Genomic DNA, 24350 nt, shown 5'->3' on the forward strand with positions numbered 1-24350 from the left:
GTTCCTCCACAGATACCCGCTTAATTAAGGTATTGTATGAGGCTTTATAGCCTCAGAGGGGGGAAATGTTGTGGATAAAAAATGTCATAAAATAAACATAAGGGAGACCTAGCATCCAGCAAAGGGGAGAGGAAGGACTGACGACGGGCACCTAGACACATAGAAGCGGGATTAGGCGGACATTGACAAATTGGAATTACACTTTAAAGATCTTTAAGAGCAGTAGTAGTCAAAAAAGTAAAAAAGAGATATACGAGCTGAGCTGAGGAGGGCTAATACACACACACACACACACACACGCTCGTACAGTCAAGGGCGGGCAAGTAGACATAACACACACACACTCTCCCTCTCACACACTTACTACAATAACTTTATAAGAATAATAAAAAGGAATATTAAGATATTTTAAGGGTAATATCTTATAATAATAATATATATACTCTTTATAAAAACCAGAATAATAGGATATGTGGGACAGTAGAAGGGTAATATAATGATATTATGAAGTAGGAAGTACAGTAAACCGTGTTTTCAAGCAGTATAACTATATATAAAATAGAGATATAGAGCTAATATGAAAATAAATTATAAACTAGAAATGCAGGCTCGCAAGGAAGGCCTTAATTTTAAGAAAGAACCATGAGGAGCCATTTATAAGGGTGGCTGAGTCAAGCTGCCCCCCCGTGAGATAACAATAAGACCAAGGTCACTCTAGATTGTTTAGTCTTGTCCACTTTCTATTTTACGGGTTATTCAAATTCTCTGGTTTCTGATTCTCTGGGTAATTCAAAACTCTGGTTTCTGATTCTCTGTGTAATTCAAAACTCTGGTTTCTGATTCTCTGGGTAATTCAAAAGTCTGGTTTCTGATTCTCTGAGTAACTAAAAACTCTGGGTTTTTATTTTCTGGGTTATTAGAAATGCCTGGGTTCTGATTTTATGTGTAAATTAAAACCCCTGGTTTCAATTCTATGTGTAAGTGAAATAGCCCTTTTCTGGAACATAAGAGTAAGGTAAATGAGCTCTTTTTTAACCCTATTGGTAGTGAGATCATAGGCTTCTTGAAACATATGGGTTATTTAGTGTGTAAATACAGTATAAATACTGGAGCTTAAGCTCAGGGTATTGGGATCACCTCTGAGAATTCTGAGGAACCCTGGTGTGATTTTTGATTCTGAGCTGAAATGTGAAAAACAAATAAAGTTTCCAAGAATCCTTTCCATAGTATGAATTTCTTCCTTGGTTCCTCTGATTTTCTGTACACACCTGTCTTGTCTTTCCCCTGATTGGTTCTCATATGTAAGTTCTGTGTTTTCCCTCCTTAGTAGAATTTGTTTCTGAGTAGTTATTATCTGATGTATTCTGCATGCTAGATTCTTGTTTTGTACCCTTTCTAAGTTTCTGGTGGCTTTTTTTTTATTATTTAATTTATTATTATTATTATTTATTTATTTTTTTAAATCTTGTGAACAAACCTAATGAGCCCAATGAACCTAATTATCTGTAAACCAGCTGTAGTAGCAGCTTTATAGCACAAGATGTCGCTATTTTGCCGCTTAGCCATAGCTCACTTCCGTCTACTGGTGTGTGGGACTCGGTCCATCAGGTTTCCTAGGGGTCAGCTAACAATCTTCACTTGATATCATAAAGTATAGAAACATTAATGCGAGGAGAAACTTTACACATTCAAAACACTTAGATTAATTTATAATGCATTCATTTGTTTATTTAGGTAAAATTTCATCTAAAGAAAAGGCTACAAGCAAGCATTAAGAAAATGATGCCTAAGAAAGATAACAATGCTGATACTATGAAGTAAGATAAACCCACCACATGAGATAAAATATCTAAATTTTATTTATTTTATTTTATTTTGTAGAATAAATATTAATGCTGCATATAAAAAGTAAATTGAGTCATGGAAAGAGTGATGAAATCACTCTTCAAAAAGAAAAAATGAGACAGTGGTTGTTGTGGTTTCCTGATAATCACACTATATAACAGAGAGACACTCAGGCAGTGTGAGTGTGTGTGTGTTGTCACTTTGAGGGACTGGTGTGTGTGCAGAAGAATCAGTAATGATGAAGTGCTTGTATCTTTTGTCTGTTGTGTTTCACGTCGCTGCAGGTGAGTGAAGTTATTTTCTATTTTCTATTACAGAAAGGAGAGAGAATATTAGCCAGTTCTTAGTTCAGCTGCTTTGTGTTTAGTTCATGTGGTTTCTGTCCAGACTGGGTTTACAGTAGGCCGTAGTTCAGCCCTGTTCCTGAACAACCAAATTGTCCAAAGACAGCAGTAATCTTTATACACAAGGTAAACATACACGTCATGCCTTGTGTTATAATCTCCTTATTTAGACCTGTTCAGCTTTGATCATGTGGATTTTTTCTTCCTGATTAACTTCAGACTAAAATGTACTGATGAAGAGAGGTGGGCGAATGAATAAGGAGGAATCTACAGTGAGATTATTTTACATCCCTATAATGCTTACAGTGTATGTTTTTACACATTTACTGAATTACATCTCTCACAATCTCTGTCTTAGTGAATGTATCTATAATAACTCATATAAAGTGTAATAGAAAAGTTCTTTTCCTGTAACTTGTAACTGTCACTTCTTCATTCTGGTCTTAGCTATAAATAGATGCGTGTGAATTTCACACCTTTTTCTGCTGTCCCTCTGTCAGTGACCATCTTCACTTCCTGCATCATGCTGTATGTATGTATGAGTGTATATATATATAATGAGCGAGAGAGAGATTTTTCTTTCTTTTTTTCTTTTTTTTACAATTAGTTGCATGCCTTTATCAATACTGTCTTCACATTTTCAAAACTCACAACAGCGGTCGATGTGGACTGAACTGTGTCACTCTCATTACTTATAAATAAATTGTTGTAAAAGTAAATAAACTAATTTAAATAAAAAACAATAACAGCTAATTTCCAGTTTAGCGTTACACAGCTGTTGTGTTTTTGATTCATTACCATCTATACAAAAGGGGAACTCTGTGGATCTATGAGCAGTGTGGTGATGCAGTGGGTAGCGTTGTCTCCTCACAGCTCCAGGGTCCCCGCTTCAGTCCTGAGCTCGGGCTTCTGTCTGTGTGGAGTTTCTGTGCTTGTTCTCCCCATGTCCATGTGGGTTTCCTCTGGGTTCACCGGTTTCCTCCCACCTCCTAAAATACACCAGTAGGTGGACTGACCAAGATAAATTGCCCCTAGTTATAATTGTGTGCATGCATGCATGAGTGCGTGTGTGTGTGAGTGCATGCAGGTGTGTGCTAATGTGTGTGTCTGTGTGTGTGTCCGTGCATGTGTGTGCGCATGCATGTGTGTGTGTGCATGCGTGTGTGTGTTTGCGTGCGTGCATGCGTGTGCACGCATGTGTGTGTGCCTTTTGCCTTTTGAGGAGGTTAACAAACTGATCCACCTTACATTGTTCAGAGAGAGAGAGAGAGAGAGAGAGAGAGAGAAAGGGATAGAGAGAGACCTCAGTGTTGTGAAAGGTTTGTAACCAAGTATAAAAAAGATTGTAAGGGATGTATGACCGTGTGCGTGTTGAGTGTGGAGGATTACTCAGTATTCTCTGTGCATGGCACAATGTCGGTTAACTGATGCTGTGAGAAAGAGGAAGTAGCCATTCTCCCATCAGCCCCCATGCTGCCCTGGCCACAATCATGTGGTTACTCTGACATGCTGAGACCAGGGGTGTAGCTAGGACTAATTTTAGTCTAGTGATTACAGCAAGCAAGAACACACACACACACACACACACACACACACACACACACACACACAAACACAGAGGTGCTTTAAAGTTTGTGAACCCTTTAGAATTTTATCTGTTTCTACATAAATATGACCTAAAATCATCAGATTTTCACACAAGTCCTAAAAGTAGATAAAGAGAACCCGTTTAAATAAATGATAGAAAAATGTTATACTTGGTCATTTATTTATTGATGAAAATGATCCAATATTACATATCTGTGAGTGGCAAAAGTATGAAAACCTTTGCTTTCAGTATGTGGTGTGACCCCCTTGTGCAGCAATAACTGCAGATAAACGTTTGCGGTAACTGTTGATCAGTCCTGCACATCGGCTTGGAGGAATTTTAGCCCGTTCCTCAGTACAGAACAGCTTCAGCTCTGGGATGTTGGTGGGTTTCCTCACATGAACTGCTCGCTTCAGGTCCTTCCACAACATTTCTATTGGATTAAGGTCAGGACTTTGACTTGGCCATTCCAAAACATTAACTTTAACCGTTCTTTGGTAGAATGACTTGTGTGTTTAGGGTCATTGTCTTGCTGCATGACCCACTTTCTCTTGAGATGCAGTTCATGGAGATGTCCTGACATTTTCCTTTAAAATTTGATGGTATAATTCAGAAGTCATTGTTCCATCAATGATGGCAAGTCGTCCTGGACCAGATGCAGCAAAACAGCCCCAAACCATGATACTACCACCACCATGTTTCACAGATGGGATAAGGTTCTTATGCTGGAATGCAGTGTTTTCCTTTCTCCAAACATAACGCTTCTCATTTAAACCAAAAATTCTATTTTGGTCTCATCTATCCACAAAATATTTTTCCAATAGCCTTCTGGCTTGTCCACGTGATCTTTAGCAAACTGCAAAAGACAGAAATCTCCTTTGTTCATGCCATGATACACTTCCACAAACATGTGTTGTGAAGATCAGACTGTGATAGATCCCTGTTCTTTACATAAAACTGAATGCTCACTCACACCTGATTGTCATCCCATTGATTGAAAACACCTGATTCTAATTTCACCTTCAGATTACACTGCTAATCCTAGAGGTTCACGTACTTTTCCCATTTTTAATATACTCACATGATCACATGATCTATTTTAGATGATGATTGATGATGATGATTTTTATTATTATTATTAGTAGAAGTATTATTATTATTATTATTATTATTATTATTATTATTATTATTATTACTCTAAGTGGTTATAGAATTTTTTTTAAGTTTATAAAAAGTGTCATGTGTCATTTGTATTGAATTGAAAAGGAAGTTTTGTCACGTTGTAATACCTCAGAACAAGTTTCGCTCCTGAAGTCTTCTGTTGTGTTGACTCGGTCCCTCAGGCTTCCTAGGGGGTCATCTAACAAACTTCACTTGAGCAACTGAGAAAGTGGCGTGTTTCACTGGTGTGTGTAGAAGAATCAGTATTTCTATTACAGAAAGGAGAGAGAATATTAGTAAAATGATCAAATATTTATCATTTAGAGTTTTAATTAAGAACAACTTTACTTACTTCTTATAATATTAATAGGACCAACAGATCTACAGTGAGATTATTTTACATCCCTATAATACTTACAGTGTATGTTTTTACACATTTACTGAATTACATCTCTCACAATCTCTGTTTTAGTGAATGTATCTATAATAACTCATATAAAGTGTAATAGAAAAGTTCTTTTCCTGTAACTTGTCACTGTCACGTCTTCATTCTGGTCTTAGCTATAAATAGATGCGTGTGAATTTCACACCTTTTTCTGCTGTCTCTCTGTCAGTGACCATCTTCACTTCCTGCATTACGCCTTATTTACTGTTATTTTTAAATACTAGTTAAATGCATTTGTCAGTACTGTGTTCACATTTTTTAAAAAAAGTTTTAAGGAAGTGAACATAGTATTGAGAAATGTGTATAAATAATTGTTAAAACTGGAAACTGATCAGTTTAAAGAAATCTGCACATTGTGTAGTTGTAACACGCTGGCTGCGTCTGAAATGGTGTACTACCCTACTACACAGTAGACGAACAGCAGTACACCAGAGGGGTAGTAGTTATGTCCGAATTCTCAGTAGGAGAGAAATACCCGGATGGTGTACTGCTTCCGGTGAGATTTTGCAGTCAAAAATCCCCATAATGCAACAGGACTGGTGCGGACGAGCTCAGAAAAAAATGGCGGAAGACAGCGCGTCGGCTCTTTTTAAGTATTAAACCTTGGTTAAACGAGAGTTGTTTAACAATACCCGAATAAATTGTTAACTTGTTGAAGGTTTAAACAAGAAAACAGTTGTCACAGCGTTTGAAACCTTTTTTATGATCTCCATCATGCCTTAGCCGGCCAAGCTAACGGCGACGAATTTACCTCAGTCTGTTAACCCCGCCCACTTGACATTACTAATTCAGTTCACTCTCCTGATCTGCGTTTTGCCGTGTAGTAGGTTCAAGATTTTGGAATTAAATGTACTGAAGTATTTTTCTTAAAATTTCATTGTGAAATGTTGTACTTCATATTGTATTCAGTAGATTGTGAGTTTTTGTATGTTTGTTTCTGTAGGCTGTTCTCTCTCTGCTGATATTCCGACAGAAATCACAGGACACAAAGGTGGTTCAGTGCTGTTCCCCTGCTCCTGCTCTGACCTGCACACCAAACCTCAGAAATTCACCTGGGAGAGCTTCATAATAGGACGTGCGACAGAAGTGTTAAATGATGAACACTACCGTGGCAGACTTCAGCTGTTTAATCACATTTCTCCTGCTAATCTGTCTCTGTTCATATCTGACCTGAGAGAAGAGGATCAGGGATCCTACAGGTGCAGGACTGAGAAGGAACACAGAGACATCAGGCTTTATGTTAAAGGTAAAGTATTTAAATGCACAATAAAAGTTGATATTCAGTGAAAACAGACTTGATCAGTGTTCAAATGAATTATAGTTAAATATGTAACAAAAAAGTTTACTCCATTTACCAGGGTTTAGGATTTTACTCTAGAAGTCATTTTGTCAAAATCAAGTTATAAATAGCAATAAATACCGAATATGGGTATCAGACTGACCTGAACTTTGGAATGCTATCAGATTGGATTTGAGTCTAATCTATGATTTATTTTGGTAACACTGTAGTGTTCCTAAATATAGACTGATTATATCGTTATTGGTTAATGATTACATCATTTATTAACACTTGGAAGGGTTTCATTAGCATTATATCCACTAATGTGGTTGGCAAAGTGATTCTGTATCCAGCTCTGCTGTTCTCTCATGCCAGGGAAGTAGTCCTGTATCTGTGACTTCAAAGCCTGCAGGTGCGTTGCCATAGCAACTGCTGTCAGTATCGTCCAAAACAGTCTTTAAATCCGTGGGCATTCTCTTAGCAGCCAATGCCTCTCTGTGAATGCAGCAATGTATGTGAGTGAGCAGTGGGGCCGAGTCTCTGACCTGCTTCACCAGTCCACTGTGTTGCTCCATCATAGAGCGAGAACCATCAGTGCTGAGTCCAACACACTTTGTCCTGCTGATTGTTGTATCCAGTCTTTTGGGTGGCGCCCTGTTCCTTTCAGGGTAGCGCCTCGGTGTCTGGGGAGTAACATGAGGGTTCTTTTCGAGGGAGACTGTTTCTGTTGCAGGTGTCGTACATTTGTTAGTGTCACGATCAGAATCAAGTGATAGGTCTGGTGGACACACTCTGTCTGTTTCATTGAATGCAGACTGTTCAGGGTTGTTCTTTGGCTGAGCATCCAGTATTTGATCGTCTCCACGTATGCTCTCCAATTTCCACTTCGTACACCAGTGGTCCAGCTCTTGTGTCTATCCGCCCAGGTGTCCACTTGTTCTCTCGATAATCACACGCTAAAACTTGCTGTCCAACATCAAAACTCCTTGCTGCTTTACTTGTCAACTTGCTGAACTGTTTATTCTGCACTTCTCACCATAAGTTAGGATTTAGAAGGTCAAAGCGAGATCTCAGTTGTCTGTTCATGAACAGCAGTGCCGTCGTCTGGTTTATTGTTGCATGCACATTAAACTACATGAAGTTTTCAAAACTCTTTTTCTGTGTGTGTGAGAGTGTGTGTGCGTGTGTATATTTTACATATGCACGGATTTTCTTATCTATCTCTGCAGGCTCACTTCGCTCGGGTCCTCTCGACACCAAGTTTTTTCAACTATTGTAAAAGAGGGTTTTCTTTTTAATTTCTATATTTTCTATTTTAGTCTAATATAATTTTCCAACAGTTTCTGGAGAAGATACTCCTCAAAACAGAAACAGTCTTTTCTGAGGTGGTAGAATTCATTGGTATGACCTCGGGCCACTTTGAATGAGCGTCCACAGCAATCAGAAACATGGAGGTCATGTATGGCCCAGCAAAGTCAGTATGCACTCTTTGCCATGGTGCAGACAGTCACTCCCACGGATGTAAGGGTGCCTGAGGAGGTACATTTTGAATGTTATGACATCCTGAACAGGATTTTGTGAGATCCTCGATCCGTTTATCTATTCCCTGCCACCACAAAAGAGTGGGCCCTCCACTTTTCAACACATAAATCTGAATCTACCTTCAGTTTGCCTTTAGGAGACACCTTTTCGCCTGTGTACGTCTTTAACATGACTGAGGTCTTTTCTAACGGTAGCTTTAAAAACAGTCTGTTGTAGACAGCTTCAGAAATCACAGACAAAGCTGAGCCTGTATCCAGCTCCATTTTCAGTTTTACACCAGACACATTTGTTGTTATCCATATTATTTTCCTGTCTATTTCAGTCATGCTATGCAGTTCTAGGCATGACAGATCATCTTCATCAGAGCCTGTGTTCTCTGATTTGTTTTCACATTCAGACACTTTGTGCACTTGTTTAGTTTTGTATTTGAAACCTTTGTATTTGAAAGGTTTTCCTTGTCGGCTGTGCTTTTTGTCTGTTTCGCACACTCTTTCTACGTGGCCTTGTCTGTGACACTTTCTACAGACTTTTTCCTTGAACCAACAATCATTTGCATCATGAGAGGATTTACCACATCTATAGCATTTCTGCCTTTTTGCACCATTTAAGGACATTTTGTGCATTTCATTTTCTACAGTCTTCTTTTGTAGCCCCGATGCATCCGTGGCTGCTGTTTCCATTGAAATGGCGATGGCCTGATATTCTCAGAAATATTTTAATTATTTGGATTTAATTTGATTGATTTAGCCTAAGTCCCAGTATCAGAGTCCTGATATTGGATTCATATAGAGAATTTAAACAGGTGATTGGCTCATCCTTTAAAAATCTCTTCTGGTCTGCAGCAGAAAATGTTGTGATTTACAAGCAGGGAATATTAATAATTGCAGTACTTCTATTATTAACTGTAAATGTTATGTTTACAGGCTGTGAGCTGGTGAAGACAGGGGTAGAGGACGTGACTGTGTTCACAGGAGAGTCTGTAGTTCTGCCCTGCGTCTGCACTGACCTACAGGACAAACCAAAGTCTGTAAAATGGCAGTTTTCAGTACCAGCAAATGGAATCAATCACTTTCAGGAAATTTACCCTGAACAGACTGGACATCACAGAAACAGAGTCAAACTGGTCAGTAACAACGCTCCAGGAAACCTCTCTCTACTCATATCAGACCTGACTGAAGAGGACCAGGGACTCTACAGATGTTCTGTACAGGCTGATAGCAGAGATGTCAGATTATCTGTTAAAGGTACATGTTTTCATTAATGACTGTGAGCATGCTTTACTCCAGTGTCATGTGCCATATTACTAACAGTGATAAAAACAGTCATTAGTTTTAATAAGTTTTGTCTTTTCAGTAGGAAGAAGAGAAACTTCAACACACTCGAGGAAAACAGACACATCACCTCCATCAGAACCACCTCAGAGTAAAACAACAAACTCTCCACCTGCATCATCCTCAACAACACTGGAACAAGATAAACAGCAAACAACCAGCAGCCTCCCTCTAGGTGCCAAAACTTTTCATCAGCAATGAAAAAACACATCTGTATTATTACATTTATTTATTAGTACATACTGTTTTACATTCTCTTTGTTGGATACACAGAGGCAGGCACACACACACACACGCCATGTGAATTGTATCATGTGTTACCTGAATTTAACCCACTATTTTTTCTTCCAGTTTAGACGATGAAAACAGATTTTAAGTTTAACTGAAATCCTAAAGTCATTAATCCAAACAATTATTTTTAATAAGTTTTGTCTTTTCTGTAGGAAGAAGAGAAACTTCAACACACTCGAGGAAAACAGACACAACACCTTCATCAGAACCGCCTCAGAGTAAAACAACAAACTCTCCACCTCCATCATCCTCAACAACACTGGAACAAGATAAACAGCAAACACACAGCAGCCTCCCTCTAGGTGCTAAAACTTTTCATCAGCAATGAAAATTTCGGCGTTCTGGCGGTTTTACTGTTGGTGATACCTGGAGTAGTGGCATTTATTTGTTGGAGACGCAAAGGTACAACACAAACACACACACACACACACACACACACACACACACACACACACACACAAACATAACAAATTGAGATTGATTAACTGAAACCTATAGAAGCAGCAGCACTTCTGTAAGTGTCTCTGGATAAGGAAAATGAAATTGTGTAGTTTCCACTAGAGGTGTGATTTCTGAGGTCTTTTCTCTTTAGGAGGAAGATGTGGAGAGAACGTGATCACTGAAGGACGTCCGGACTGTAAGAGAAAGCAGAAGGATCAGGTTAGTGTCATGTAGTTAGAATCATCTTTAAAGTCTTTGAGTCCTACTGTATTCCTAATTTAATCTCCAGTCAGTTCTGCATGACTTCTACAATAACAGTTATAGCAGATTTAGTTGTATTTGTGATACACTGCAGGTAACACACATGAACCACACATGCTTTCACTGAACAGTGAATTATAGGAAAATATCTTCTATTAGAGTTTTGTGTTGTCTTTACCGAATTTTACTTGCCTCCTGGAGTCCACAGTAAAAGCCACATAATTTATATATCTGTCTTTCCACAGAGTGAACCTGATGTTACTTACTCTACTGTAACCCACGTGAACACAGCCGGAGCAGCACGGGTCCAGATCAACGCTGGAGACAAAACTGAATATGCCAGCATTCTAACAAACTAATCCACAGTAAATATCTAGAATAATACTGAATACATGCAGTATATTAAATACACACCATAGTAAGCACAGGATTCACAGTATTGGCTTTGTTTATTTTACTGTGACTTTTTTATTTTGACCATTAATAGCAGATTTAATCATATTTGTGTGCTGATGGATAATCCTGCAAATTATATTTTGAGTGTGTGTCATTTATTATCATTTATTATTTTGTATCATTTGTTTTTTTATTTACATTTGTGGCATTTGGCAGATGCCCTTATCCAGAGCGACGTCCATTTATCTCATTTATACAGCTGAGCAATTGAGGGTTAAGGGCCTCGCCCAAGAGCCCAACAATGGTAGCTTGGCAGTGCTGGGGCTTGAACTCCTGACCTTCTGATCAGTAATCCAGAGACTTTAACCACTGAGACACCACTTATATGTTCTAGAAATCTTTTGTCATCACCCTGTTTTGCGTAAGATGACCGCTAGAAGTTCTTTTGTGACTGTCGTGAGAAAGTCTCTCTGGACTGAATTTGTGTTTCTAAACTGGTTGTGGTGAAATTGTTGTGAAAACGGTCCTTATAGCATGTTAAAGGGTGCATGATAGTGTGCTTGTTGAGTGTGGAGTATCTCACAGTATTCTCTGTGCATTGCACAACTTTCATTAACTTTGAGAAAGAGGAAGTAGCCATTTTCCCATCAGTCCCCACTGCCCTGCCCTGGTCTTGCGATACCTGTGACATGCTGAGTGTTTCACAGTGGCTCTGAAGTACCATGAGAACGCTAGTTATGCATCAGTGGTTTTATGAACTGCTAATACCTTTCAGAGGCATGTGTATGACCTTGCAACAAAGTCATAAAGTGACATGATTGTAATTTAGCGTCCTGCAGAATCTTGTAAAGAGGGCCCTTAAAGGACTCTAGCACATGTGAGGAGGGGAATTGCTGTTACACCTGCTGTCAGTCCTTAATAATGTCTGTCCCTTGTCAGAGTGGCAGTGAACCAGCCTCATGCTGATGAATTGTGCAGCTTGTTCCAATGTGAGACCAAGTCCTGGAAATGGACATCGCGCATAAACCACTAACATGAACCGCTGCCATGAACCAATCCTGTGGTTGCACGGCATAGATTACATCTGACACCCTTAGCATTCAGTGTTTTAGTATGTGCAGATCTCACTTTGCCTGGAACATAACATCCTCTTTTCCATAAAGAGAAGAAGAGACTATGGCTTATATACAGCATGGTGCAATAATTAATTTATTAATTCGTCTTCAGTAACTGTTTTATCCTGGTCAGTGTCGTCATGGATCCGGACTCTGTCCCAGCAACACTGGGCACCTGGTGGGAGAATTCAGATGGGATGTCAGTCTATCTCAGGGCACCATTCACACACACTCACATCTGGGGGCAATCTAACATAGTAAACCTGCATGTTTTTGGACAGTGGGAGGAAACCGCACACACAACCACAAGGAGGACGTGCAAACATATGCACAGACATTAACATGATTTCATTTTCACCTTTTAACGATCTATAAGGATCTTGTTGATTGCACAGTCATGTCTACACTCTTTTATTTTGTGTTCATGTCATATTCTAAGTCTTCCAGGCATCTCACCAGGTCTAAACATTTTTTTATGTTTTCTTTACATTAAGTTTCTCGCTCTTCTTGGTTTTGCTTGTGCACACACTTCTTAAATAATATTCTCATCATTTGAAAATATATTAGAAATTTTACTTGAAACATTTTTTAAATTCCTGTATCTTGTTTGTAGCTTATATATTTTCATACTATTTGCAGTGATGAAAATAAATTTTAAAAAATGACAGTGGAGCATGACATTTGAAAGTTTTATTGTAGCACAATCCCATCCCTAATATTTTCACATAAATAAACACATTTGAAGCACAGAATTTCACCAGAATCATAACGGATTAAAATTATGAAACCAACAGACTCGAATTTCTGGTTGCAATAATTGCTGCACACCACCAGATGTCGCTGCGCTCTGAGTTTTCAATGCTCCAAAGCTTCAGCTCAATCTGAAAGAAGCCTCAACAAGCTTTTTTAGCATTGTTATAAAAACATGGGAAAATTTACATTGAAATGTAACTTCTTTAAAGAGTTGTAACTAATAAGCAATTATTTAAAACTCATTTGTTAGAAGAGGAGGACCTTATGAAAGACATTTTCTGCTTGCTGTAAATAAAGGATCAAAATTGCTCTTATAACAATCTTGTCTGGATAACGTTCATATGAGAAAAGCCGGAAGAGAAAACTATTTTTTGATTCAATCAAACTTTTTATCCCTCAGATAGATTTACAATTTAGAGATAAATGTGAAGCAGATTTTACCATTAAAGAATTGAACCAATCAATTGATAAATCTCTTGGGCTTGAAAGACAATCTGCCAACTTTTACAGATATTTCTGGAGCTCCTTATGAGAACTTTATTGTTCACACTTTTTAAGCCAGGAAAAAAAAAAGAAACTTATTGGAAAATAATCACCCTATAACTCTGTTAAACACAGACTAAAAAAATGTAGACTCATATCTATGCTTCTTGTCTAAAGAAAAAGGTCTGACACAGGTAATCAGTGAGACACAATCTGGCTTTATGAGACAAAGATCAAAACATAATATCCGTTTAGTACAAGATCTTCCTGATGATAGTGGTGAGTTTGTAGACGATGGGTTTGTTCTGTTTCTTGACTTTCATGAAGCTCCTGCCACAACAGAGCATCAGTTTATGGTTACAGCACTTACGCTAGATTATTGAAACTTTATATTATAATACAAATAGTTGCATTTCTTTATTACAAGGATCCTCACATCTTTTGAAATCAGTGGAGGTATTAAACAATGCTGCCCAGTATAGTTAAAGCCATTCCACGTGTACTTTTAATAATGGTGAAAAATGTTCAATTCTACAACTGCCTTAACATTACACTCGTCATACATGGATGTGAAATTCTGGAAACATCGTCTCAAACAGGTCATTAAAGAAGTATGTTTGGTGAAGTTTTGCATCCTGTATCAAGTAAAAGAAACTTAATTTTGGATTTATTACATGAAATTGAATGTAGGAAGTGTCAGACAGACTACACTGGCTTTCCTGTTCCCGCAAATGTTTTTAAAAAATCATTTTAAAGTCTTAAATAATGTGTATCTTACAAATGATTAGTTAAGAAAGATGTTTAATTTCGACAGTAACAGCTGCATCGTTTGTGACGAGCATATAGAAACATCTGACCATCTATTCTCTGAGTGTAGTTTTGTTAAAACTTTTTGGGAGGACATACCGTATCTAAACGCCTAGACACAAAACACATCAAATAAATAAGACAAAATCATATTGTATTTGGTATGTTAATGGAAGACAAAAAATCTGAACTACTTGTTAAGAATTTATTGAATTTGGAAAGTTTTGGTACACAAATTGAAATATATGAAGTCCTGGTTTACATCTTTCAAAAAAGAATTATTTATTTACTTAGAATCACTCAAAATAATGAAAAAGAAAAAACTGCAACAGAAAAAGTTAAATCCTTGTTTCATGAATTATTATTATTATTATTATTATTATTATTATTATTATTATTTAGAAGACCCCTATGGTTAAGGGAAGGAAAAAGGTCTTCTTCCTCTTCTTTCTTGGTGCTATGGTGCCTGGTTCGTGGACTTTACACTCTTTGTTGTGAGGATGTTTTGCAATGTTGTTTGAAAATGTTTCATCTTCATTAATTAAAATAATAAATAAATAAATATAATAAAAATAAATTTAAATTGTGAATTCCTGTTTGTGTAGAGTAGCGGAGGGATGACGTCATTTTGTAACGCCAAAACCCGGAAACGAGTTAGCATTTTAGTACTTCCGGTTCCATCGTCCCGAAGTCAATGGTTTTTTTAAAATGGGATTTTTGTTAAAAGCCTGAAATAAGGTCTGTGGTCAACACAAGCTCAACATATTTTCACGTTTTATTCTACCACATAAAATACACCAGTAATACCCTACTCGTGATTTTTTTAAAAAAGCTTTTACGTGTATTTGGAAAAGGCGGTTGCTAAATGGGACTACAGACGTTGTCGGGGACATTAAACGTCATCACGCCGAACAGGAAAAACTTTGCAGATAAACTGGTTCATGTTTGTTGTGCACAATTCAAAAAAAATATACATATATGTGTATGAAGATTCATTCACACAGTAAGTCTATATTATGGTAAATGTTTTTAAATCAAGTTTGGAAAAGTTGTCGGAAGCTTGGTGATGGTGACGTCGAAGTCGAGCGACCGTGGTGTAGTTCGTTTATAGCATACAGTTAGCATTGTATTTCTGGAGATTTTATTTAGGCTTCAAACTTCATAAAAGTTGTGTTCATTTGTGAAAATTATCTTGATGGACAAAACGTGTTAGTATTGTTAACTTTTGTTGATCACAGAGCTTATTTTTTGCGGTAATCCAAAAGCCTATGGGAAAATCCTATTAGGTTTTTGTCGAGGGAACCAGTGTGATGCTAACTTCCGGATTCCGGTACAAAAACGTCATCACAGCCACTCTGTGAACTCAACCGATAACAACCTGCTCGCAAAATAAATAAATAAATGCATCCAATCACAATCCTGTGTGTTTCACCATCAGAGCTAAACTAGCCAATCTAAATCCTCCATGCTTCACACGTGACATCAGAGTTACCCAATCACAATCTTGAATACGAGAGCGGTTTTTTACATCTGTACCCATATTCCGATGAATCCCGCCTCCAGCGCTGTGATTGGTTAACAGCGACCCATTTCTGCGCTCCGATTGGCTGTTCGGGTTACATCCTAATCCTGAATACGAGTGGAATAAAAATAACAACACGTCTGAATTTGAAGCAGCGAGATACTCGGTCCAGTCTGTCAAACTCCGGCAAGTGACATTTTCTCTCAGTTTAATATCCCAGTGACACAACAAGAGCTTAAAGTTTAAAGGTTTGGTGAAATTATGAGCTCTGTTTGAAGAATTAATGTTTGTTAGACATAATGGCAAAAAAAAAAATGAAGGCACCAAGTTAGCAACACAGTTAAAATGAGTTAGTAAGGAGTAAGAGGTTAGTAAGGAAGCAAACTAGTGACCTTAGAATTAGTCTAATCTATCTTTCATTCATTCTTAACCCAGATCAAACCTTATAATGATAGAAAGCTGATAAACATGTAGTCCATTCAGGTTTATTCATTCATTCAGAGGACGTTATGCCAATACAGAAAAAAAAAACAGCAATCGATGTTATTCACTTCACCTGTCACTGGTTTTAATGTTATGGCTGATCGGTGTGTGTGTGTATATATATATATATATATATATATATATATATATATATATATATATTGCGTAATATATCTACAAGTATACTATAGTATGGTACGATTGTACTATACTTTATACTTCTACAGCTAGTAAGGAAACATCTGAGATTCAGTCATGTCCCGGTCGAATTCACATCATTGTATATCCTCACAGGCAGCAGCGATGCCCAGAAAAAAGACCAGAACAAAGAAGCATAAGAAAGAACGAAAGAAACGCAGATCGTCATCGTCCTCCAGCGAGGATCAGGTAAGGATGGGGAGATTCTTAAAGCATTACATGTTTGAAATTGTTCATTCCTGCCTGTTCTTCATTATTATATGTTGTTTTAGGGGACAGAGGACAGAGAGAGACGCAGAAGCAGTTGCAGGGACAAAAACAAGCATGTGAGCAGGTGAGGTTAGGTATTTATCTTCATCTCAGCCTCAGAATCTCGTAGCTGATGATGGTGTACTATGCTGAAGTTTTGTATATAGTATACCGGACACTTTAATAAGAACACCTGTACACCTACTCATGCATACAATTATCCAGTCAGCCAGGATTAAGTTTGGGATTCCATGATTAAAAACAAAAACTCGCTCTTAAAGAAAAAAACAGTTATGTATATCACATTTTGCCAGTAATGAAGTTCATTAAGACTTCGGACTTTCTTTTTCAGGCTTGTTGTTACGACGCTTCTACTGAGTGCACAGAAACCAGTGATAATGATTATGAGGTAAGTTTAATGGAATTGTCCATCCCTTATAATGAAGACTGTGTGTGTTTTTGGGCGTCACTTTGTTCTGTTACGACTGTAGATGCAGATAGCTGAGGAGCTGCATCTGGCTCGCTCCAACAGACAACTGCACGTGTAGGTGGAGAAGAGTAACGGAGAGCTGACCAGCATGGACGTAGACCCGGCAGACGAGAGCGCCACCATTGCACTCAGTAATGTCACCACTGGGTAAATGGGCGTGCATGAAAATGTACAATCGGGTCGAGTTTGAAAATGAAATGCAATGCGTCGCAAATACAGTTGTGCCCAAAAGTTTACACACCCCTTGTTGAATCTGCAAAATCTTAATACTTTTAACAAAATAAGATGGATCATAAAAATCCCATGTTATTTTTTATTTAGTACAGTCTTTAATAAGCGTTTTCACATAACAGATGTTTACATATAGATAATAGCTGAATTTATAAAAATTACCCCGTTCAAAAGTTTACACACGCTTGATTATTAATACTGTGTGTTGTTACCTGGATGATCAACGACTGTGTTTATGTTTTGTGATCGTTGTTCACGAGTCCCTTGTTTGTCCTGAGCAGTTAAACTGCCCACTGTTCTTCAGAAAAATCCTCCAGGTCCTGCACATTCTTTAGTTTTTCAGCATCTTCTGCATGTTTGAGCCCTTTACAACAGCGACTATATGATTTAATATCCATCTTTACACACTGAGGACAACTGAGGGACTCGTACACGACTATTACAGAAGGTGCAAAAGTTCACTGATTCTCAAGAAGGCAACACGATACATTAAGAACCAGGGGGTGTAAACTATTGAACAGGATGATCGGTGTAAATTGTTATTTTTTTGTCTTCTGAGAAACATGTAAATATCTTATTTAGCTTCTGAAGGGCAGTACTAAATGAAAAAACAAGATCTTTAAACAAAATAATAATAATTTACACAGACCATCCTGTTCAAAAGTTTACACCCCCCTGGCTCTTAATGTATCGTTTTGCCTTCTTGAGCATCAGTGAATGCTTGAACCTGATATAATAAGGAATACGTGAGTAAAAATGTGTGTGTATGAGTATGTTTGAGCATACCAAACTCTACTGGACTCTATTGTACTCACATGTACAAACTATTAGACCAAATCAAGATGTGTCCATGTAGGCTAGCGCTTTGCTGAAGTGGTCAGAAACAGCAGCAGGACCTCCTCATTGTGCTCGACACCAATGTTCTCCTCAGCCACCTGGACTTTGTGAAGAGGATTAGATCCCATGGACTTGGAGGTAGGAAGACAGTGGTCACATGCTCAAGTATGAGAGCGACTGATGTTGATTTTTTTTTAATAACCGATCCCGATTATATGCATGTTTACATGCCCGATAACCTATATCCAGAACCGATATTTATTTACTGTTTTACTTCTGTTTTTGACACAAAGATAACACCACCACTGAGCTGAACAAACCGTTTTATTTATAACAATTTTGTCAATTTCACTTCCTCCTTGCATACAAAATAAAACAACTCTTATTTATACACGAATAAATAAAATGGTCCATAAGTGTGCAAAAAATAAAGTGCACTGTTACTAAAGTGTCCTTTTTTTTCCTTTTTTTTTCTTTTTTTAAATAAAAGCTTCGATGAGTTAAACAGATTACGTGATTCTGTGAGTTCGTCTCTGTTTCCTAAACTGCATAGCAAGCGTTTATGTAACACATCTCGTTTGTGCATTAATGGCTGTTATGTTAAATAAAGTTCATCAGTTAATTAAAGCAAGTATACTTTACCTGTGCATGTCGTTGTTGAATCGTCTCCCCTCAGATTTAGTGCTGCAATCACGGTCCTGCTCGCAATCTCACAACGGCCACAAGATGGCGCCATTTATTAATTCTAAATATTATTCTAAAAAGATCTGAAATTGGGATTACAGATTGTACGACAGATCTTGTTTTTCTCAGGCATCCTAGTCCGCACACTTGTTGGACGAGTAACCAATAAAACTCACCATTATGAGGAAAATTCACTTCGCTTTTAAGCACGTGTATCAGAACTCTTTCAGTAGATGGAGTTGAACTGGAATGAAATGAAGCTCTTGCCCTGTATCTGTGTGATTTGATGCACTCTGCTGATGCCACGTGATTGGCTGATTGCATCACTGCATGAATGAGCATAAATATTCCTAATAAAGTGGTCAGTGAGTATGTCTGCGTTAGTACGTGCGTGGGTGGGTGGGTGGGTGGTGTCAACATCCTCTATAAAGAAACGTGAAAGATGATATACTTGGAGTTACTTCTCATATCTGCAAATGTAATATTTGACAAATACAAAAAAAAATCTAGTTATATATTTATTAATTAGAATACTTGGTTCAGGGTGGGTTTTTTTATTTGGTGAGCCTTTCAATGCAGAAAACTGTTTTAGTGTTTAGTGTATTTTTATTTTGCATTTTGGACAGTTTTTCCATCGCTCTAGTACTACAACACTACTACTATTGATATAAAGAGAAAAAAATATGTAAACTTGGTCATTCAGATTTAAACAGTATTTGATTTTTGACAGCAAGGAGATCGGGTTTAACTGGTTAAGTAACTCTTTCTGTGCTGCAGCTCTGGGGTTCCCGACGCTGCTGGTTCCCTGGGTGGTTCTACAAGAGCTGGACTCGTTAAAAAGCAGGAAACTGTCAAAGGCCAGCTGTGGACTACATCTACACCTCCCTGAAGAACCAGGAGCCACGTCTCTGGAGCCAGTCCATGAAGCAAGTGTCTCACGCTGACTGTGAGCTGCTGATTTTGTGTGTTTTGTGTGTTTTTTCATTTGTTTTTTGTATGAATGCATGCAGCAGCTCACCAGGTGATGGCGCTGTTGGTTAACATTGTTTCAGGCAGGCTGAACGTGGAGGATAATGACGATCTGGTGCTGCAGTGCTGTCTCCAGTACAAGACATTGTAACTTTAGCTGATAAAGTATAGAAACATTAATGTGAAGAGAAACTGTACACATTGAAAACACTTGGAGTAATTTATAATGCATTCATTTGTTTATTTAGGTCAAATTTCATCTAAAGAAAAGGCTGCATGCAATGCATTTTATAGCAACGATAAGAACCTGTGCAGTAAAGCTCTGCTGAGCGGAGTCAAGGCCCTGATTAATGGGCGTTCCCTAAAGTGGTTCTCATCCTATTTATATAGGAGAACCTTTGCTGTGGAATTAGTGAGCTCTATTTCCTGCTCTCAGCCTATCTCATCTGGGGTTCCTCAAGGTTCTTGTCTTGGCCCTGTGCTGTTTTCTCTATATATGCTCCCTTTGGGATTAAACTCTCAAACACAGTGTAGCATATCATTGTTATGTAGACCATACCCAGTTGTATCTGCCTCTGAAATGTAATGATAACTCCAAACTGTCATGTATCAGGAAACTCTGGACTCCAGTTCCCATCAGCCACTGCACTACATGTCACATGACCACCTGCACCTGATTCATGTTTCTGTTAATGAGCACTCGTGTGTCTATATATAGCCACTGTCTGCCCTGTTTCTCTGTCTTTCGTTGTATTAGACTTCTGTGTTCCATGCCATAGTGGTTTGCCTAGTTGTCTTAGTGTCTTTGTTTTGTTGTGTGTTTGTTTAATAAACGTTCTTATCTGCGATTGCTTCCGAACCCATCCTTGATTCGTGACACAAAATTGCATCTCTGCTTGATTATTTGGATGAAAAAAATGTGTGGATGGCATCCAGTTTTTTGCAGCTTAATGAGTCAAAATCTGAAATGGTGTTTTTTCGTCCATCAAAGTTAGCCAAACAGCTTTCTCTACATTTAGCCACCAATGTTAGGAATGTTAGGTGAGGAACCCTGGTGTGATTTTTGATTCTGAAATGTGAAAAACAAATAAATTTTCCAAAAATCCTTTCTCATAGTATGAATTTCTTGCTTGGTTCCTCTGATTTTCTGTACACACCTGTCTTGTCTTTCCCCTGATTGGTTCTCATATGTAAGTTCTGTGTTTTCCCTCCTTAGTAGAATTTGTTTTACTGTGTAGTTATTATCTGATGTATTCTGCATGCTAGATTCTTGTTTTGTACCCTTTCTAATTTTCTGGTGTGTGTTTGTTTTTTTTAAATTATTTTTATTATTATTATTTATTTTTTTAAAATCTTGTGAACAAACTTAATGAGCCCAATGAACCTAATTATCTGTAGACCAGCTGTAGTAGCAGCTTTATAGCACAAGATGTCGCTATTTAGCCGCTTAGCCATAGCTCACTTCCGTCTACTGGTGTGTGGGACTCGGTCCATCAGGTTTCCTAGGGGTCATCTAACAATCTTCACTTGATATCATAAAGTATAGAAACATTAATGCGAGGAGAAACTTTACACATTCAAAACACTTAGATTAATTTATAATGCATTCATTTGTTTATTTAGGTAAAATTTCATCTAAAGAAAAGGCTACAAGCAAGCATTAAGAAAATGATGCCTAAGAAAGATAACAATGCTGATACTATGAAGTAAGATAAAACCACCACATGAGATAAAATATCTAAAAAAAATTTTTCATTTTTTTTAGAATAAACATTAATGCTGCATATAAAAAGTAAATTGAGTCATGGAAAGAGTGATGAAATCACTCTTCAAAAAGAAAAAATGAGACAGTGGTTGTTGTGGTTTCCTGATAATCACACTATATAACAGAGAGACCCTCAGGCAGTGTGAGTGTGTGTGTGTTGTCACTTTGAGGGACTGGTGTGTGTGCAGAAGAATCAGTAATGATGAAGTGCTTGTTTCTTTTGTCTGCTGTGTTTCACGTCGCTGCAGGTGAGTGAAGTTATTTTCTATTTTCTATTACAGAAAGGAGAGAGAATATTAGCCAGTTCTTAGTTCAGCTGCTTTGTGTTTAGTTCATGTGGTTTCTGTCCAGACTGGGTTTACAGTAGGCCGTAGTTCAGCCCTGTTCCTGAACAACCAAATTGTCCAAAGACAGCAGTAATCTTTATACACAAGGTTAACATACACGTCATGCCTTGTGTTCTAATCTCCTTATTTAGACCTGTTCAGCTTTGATCATGTGGATTTTTTCTTCCTGATTAACTTCAGACTAAAATGTACTGATGAAGAGAGGTGGGCGAATGAATAAGGAGGAATCTACAGTGAGATTATTTTACATCCCTATAATACTTACAGTGTATGTTTTTACACATTTACTGAGTTACATCTCTCACAATCTCTGTCTTAGTGAATGTATCTATAATAACTCATATAAAGTGTAATAGAAAAGTTCTTTTCCTGTAACCTGTACGTCACGTCTTCATTCTGGTCTTAGCTATAAATAGATGCGTGTGAATTTCACACCTTTTTCTGCTGTCCCTCTGTCAGTGACCATCTTCACTTCCTGCATCATGACATATGTATGTATGAGTATATATATAATGAGCGAGAGAGAGATTATTATTATTATTAATTTTATTTTTTTTTACAATTAGTTGCATGCCTTTATCAATACTGTGTTCACATTTTCAAAACTTACAACAGCGGTCTATGTGGACTGAACTGTGTCACTCTCATTACTTATAAATAAATTGTTGTAAAAGTAAATAAACTAATTTTAAAAAAAACAATAACAGCTGATTTCCAGTTTAGCGTTACACAGCTGTTGTGTTTTTGATTCATTACCATCTACACAAAAGGGGAACTCTGTGGATCTATGAGCAGTGTGGTGATGCAGTGGGTAGCGTTGTCTCCTCACAGCTCCAGGGTCCCCGCTTCAGTCCTGAGCTCGGGCTTCTGTCTGTGTGGAGTTTCTGTGCTTGTTCTCCCCATGTCCATGTGGGTTTCCTCTGGGTTCTCTGGTTTCCTCCCACCTCCTAAAATACACCAGTAGGTGGACTGACCAAGATAAATTGCCCCTAGTTATAATTGTGTGCATGCGTGCATGTGTGTGTGTGTGTGTGTGTGTGCGTGCATGCGTGTTTGTGTGCGTGTGTGCATGTGTGCGTGCATGTGCATGCGAGTGTGCTTGTGTGTCTTTTGCCTTTTGAGGAGGTTAACAAACTGATCCACCTTACGTTGTTCAGAGAAAAACACAATCACGTGTAGACACAAGTCATAAAAATAAGCATACATACCAACAGTCAAAAAATAATTAAAAAGTCAAGTAAAAGCGAACCTAAAAAAGATAAGTAACGTTACAATGATGGACTCCATTGTGATGTGCGAGAGAGATTTTCTTCCTGTTTTCTTCCAAACAAAAAGCTGCATCGTAATGACGTAAGCGTGTTCAGGCCCAGAACGTTAAGCACAATGTGAGTGCAGGACGGGGGGCGGGGGGGGGGGGAGTCGTGCTTGGGCACAGTACAAGACAACTGGGCCTAGTGTGAGTACGCCCTAAATTGAGGGAACAGGTTTACTCAATCAGTTGACTACAGTCGACTTATTGGGGTTTTCAGTGTGTTACCTGATATTAGTGTTTTTCAGGTCATTATTATGTGTTATGAATGAAAAGGTGTTCCTGTGGAGAGAGAGAGAGAGAGAGAGAGAGAGAGAGAGAGTGTGTTCTGGTAGAATGAGTTGATTTTGAGGTGTGTATGAAGTGTTTGGTGGTTTTAGTGCATGTTGGATGTGAGGGTAACTGCTGTACTGAGCTTCATGTTGATAAAGTGAAGGGTTTTGAAAAAGGGACCTCAGTGTTGAGAAAGGTATGTAACCACGTGTAAAAAAGATTGTAAGGGATGTATGACCGTGTGCGTGTTGAGTGTGGAGTATTACTCAGTATTCTCTGTGCATGGCACAATGTCGGTTAACTGATGCTGAGAGAAAGAGGAAGTAGCCATTCTCCCATCAGCCCCCATGCTGCCCTGGCCACAATCGTGTGGTTACTCTGACATGCTGAGTGTCTCACACTGGCTCTAACATGAGAACACTAGTTATGTGCACGACTGTGACTCCAGATAACTTGCAGAGGTGTAAGAATCACACAGATACCTTCCTGTGTGTGTGCATGCTGAGACCAGGGGTGTAGCTAGGGCTAATTTTGAAGTGATTACAGCAAGCAAGAACACCCCCCCCCCCACACACACACACACACACAGGGGTGTGGGGAGGGGGGGTGTTCTTGCTTGCTGTAATCACAAAACGGGTCCAAACCATGATACTACCACCACCATGTTTCACAGATGGGATAAGGTTCTATGCTGGAATGCAGTGTTTTCCTTTCTCCAAACATAACGCTTCTCATTTAAACCAAAAATTCTATTTTGGTCTCATCTATCCACAAAACATTTTTCCAATAGCCTTCTGGCTTGTCCACGTGATCTTTAGCAAACTGCAAAGGGGCAGCAATCTCCTTTGTTCATGCCATGATACACTTCCACAAACATGTGTTGTGAAGATCAGACTGTGATAGATCCCTGT

At 38.2% G+C, this 24350-nt stretch overlaps 1 protein-coding gene across 1 annotated transcript; it reads left to right on the plus strand.

Moving 5' to 3' along the window:
- Positions 1-797: 797 nt before the first annotated feature.
- On the plus strand, positions 798-12580 carry LOC128619886 (polymeric immunoglobulin receptor-like). The gene is made up of 7 exons (XM_053644384.1): positions 798-2129; positions 6327-6629; positions 9128-9448; positions 9558-9710; positions 9979-10228; positions 10419-10486; positions 10774-12580. The coding sequence occupies exons 1-5, from the start codon at positions 2081-2083 to the stop codon at positions 10152-10154; spliced, it is 1002 nt and encodes a 333-aa protein (XP_053500359.1). The 5' UTR covers positions 798-2080; the 3' UTR covers positions 10155-10228; positions 10419-10486; positions 10774-12580.
- Positions 12581-24350: the final 11770 nt, after the last annotated feature.

Source organism: Ictalurus furcatus, chromosome 2, assembly GCF_023375685.1.
Source record: "Ictalurus furcatus strain D&B chromosome 2, Billie_1.0, whole genome shotgun sequence".
NCBI classification, from domain to species: domain Eukaryota; kingdom Metazoa; phylum Chordata; class Actinopteri; order Siluriformes; family Ictaluridae; genus Ictalurus; species Ictalurus furcatus.